The sequence below is a fragment of the Centrocercus urophasianus genome, unplaced genomic scaffold (genome assembly GCF_019232065.1).
Source record: "Centrocercus urophasianus isolate 14NV4802_14NV808 unplaced genomic scaffold, USGS_Curo_1.0 seq_848, whole genome shotgun sequence".
Classification (NCBI taxonomy): Eukaryota; Metazoa; Chordata; class Aves; order Galliformes; family Phasianidae; genus Centrocercus; species Centrocercus urophasianus.
In genome coordinates this window covers 1,682-2,932 of record NW_024885475.1, presented here as the reverse complement: position 1 = coordinate 2,932, position 1,251 = coordinate 1,682, and the positions used below count along the sequence as shown (strand labels likewise).

General features: G+C 71.4%; 1 protein-coding gene across 1 annotated transcript in view; it reads left to right on the top strand.

Annotated features, from left to right (window-relative positions):
• Positions 1–160: 160 nt before the first annotated feature.
• The window catches only part of STARD7 (StAR related lipid transfer domain containing 7), a gene marked incomplete at its 3' end in the record, with an annotated part of 2,768 nt that continues 1,677 nt past the window's right edge, over positions 161–1,251 (top strand). Inside the window, 1 exon segment of the mRNA XM_042838588.1 lies at positions 161–561. Coding sequence (XP_042694522.1) covers positions 161–561 — 401 coding nt within the window.

Here is a 1,251-nt window from a genome sequence, read left to right as displayed (position 1 = left end):
CCTCTTAGCCCCGCCCTTCCCCTTTCCTCACCCAATCAGCGCGCGGGGCGGTGGCTAGCTCGCCCAATGGGCGTGGCGGAGGCCACGGCATCCAATCGGCGACGCGTCGCTTCTTGATGACGCACAAAGGGGGGGGACGCGGCCCGCGCACGGTGGCGGCATGTTGCAGCCGCGGCGGCCGCTGCTCGGCCTGCTCGCCCGTTGCGCCCGGGCCTTCCGCCTGGGCCCCCGGCCGCCTCCATCCGCTTCTCCTAAAGGCGGCGAGGCGGGGCGGCGCGGCCTGCTGGGCCTGCTGGCGCGGCAGTGCGGCTGCGTGAGCGGGCAGCGGGCGCGAAGGGCGCGGAGGGCCTGGCAGCTCGGCGGCGGCGGCAGCGGAGCGGAGGGGGCGCGGCGGGGAGGAGAAGGAGGCGGCGGGGGGTGGGGTGAGTGGTGGTGGTGGTGGCGGGGGGGGCCGTTCCGCGGTCGCCCCGCCCTCGCCGCCGCCGCCGGCCGCCTCATGGCCACCCTGGCCGGGGTCTTCGTCTGGGACGGGCAGCGCATCGAGGAGGAGGAGCTGCAGCGGTGAGTGCCGCCCCCCCCTCTTCCCCCCTTCCCCCCGGTGCGGGGGGTCTCCTGGACCCCCGCCCTCCCAACCTCCGTCGCTGGGCCCTGAGGGCGCTCGCAGGTGACCCCGGGTTCCCCCATTCCTGCCCCGTAGCCCTGTGCGCGTCCCCTGAGCCTCCTGCAGCTGCTCCGAGTAACCCCAAAACCCCGAGTTTCCCCCACACCTGTGGGGCACTCGCTGCTCTTTCCTGACCCCCTCGGTTCGGAGTGCCCCCAAAATCCAGGGGTGCCCCCAGCCTCCCCCGCAGCCCCGCGTCACAGAGTTCCCCCAAAGTCACCCCCAAATCCTTCATGCTGATCCCCACCCCCCGTGCTGGGCTGAGGGGCTCCAAACCTTCAGGTCCTTTCCCCCCCGGCCCCTGCATTTAAAGCTGCCCCCAAAAACCCTCGGGCTGCTGCCCCCACAGCCCCGGGTCCTCAAATCCCTCACAGCACCCCCAGATCTCCTGTGCCTGCAGGTATCCCCCGTGCCTGGGAGTGACCCCAAAACCCCGTAGCCACCCTTGAAGCGATGGGGCTGCACCCAGCCCCCAACCCTCGGGGACACCCCACAGATGTTGGCTTATCCCCAAACCCTCAGGGATCGCCTGCAACCAGAAGGGCTGTGCCTTCATCTCCCCCAAATCCAGCACCTCTATGGCATCAGCA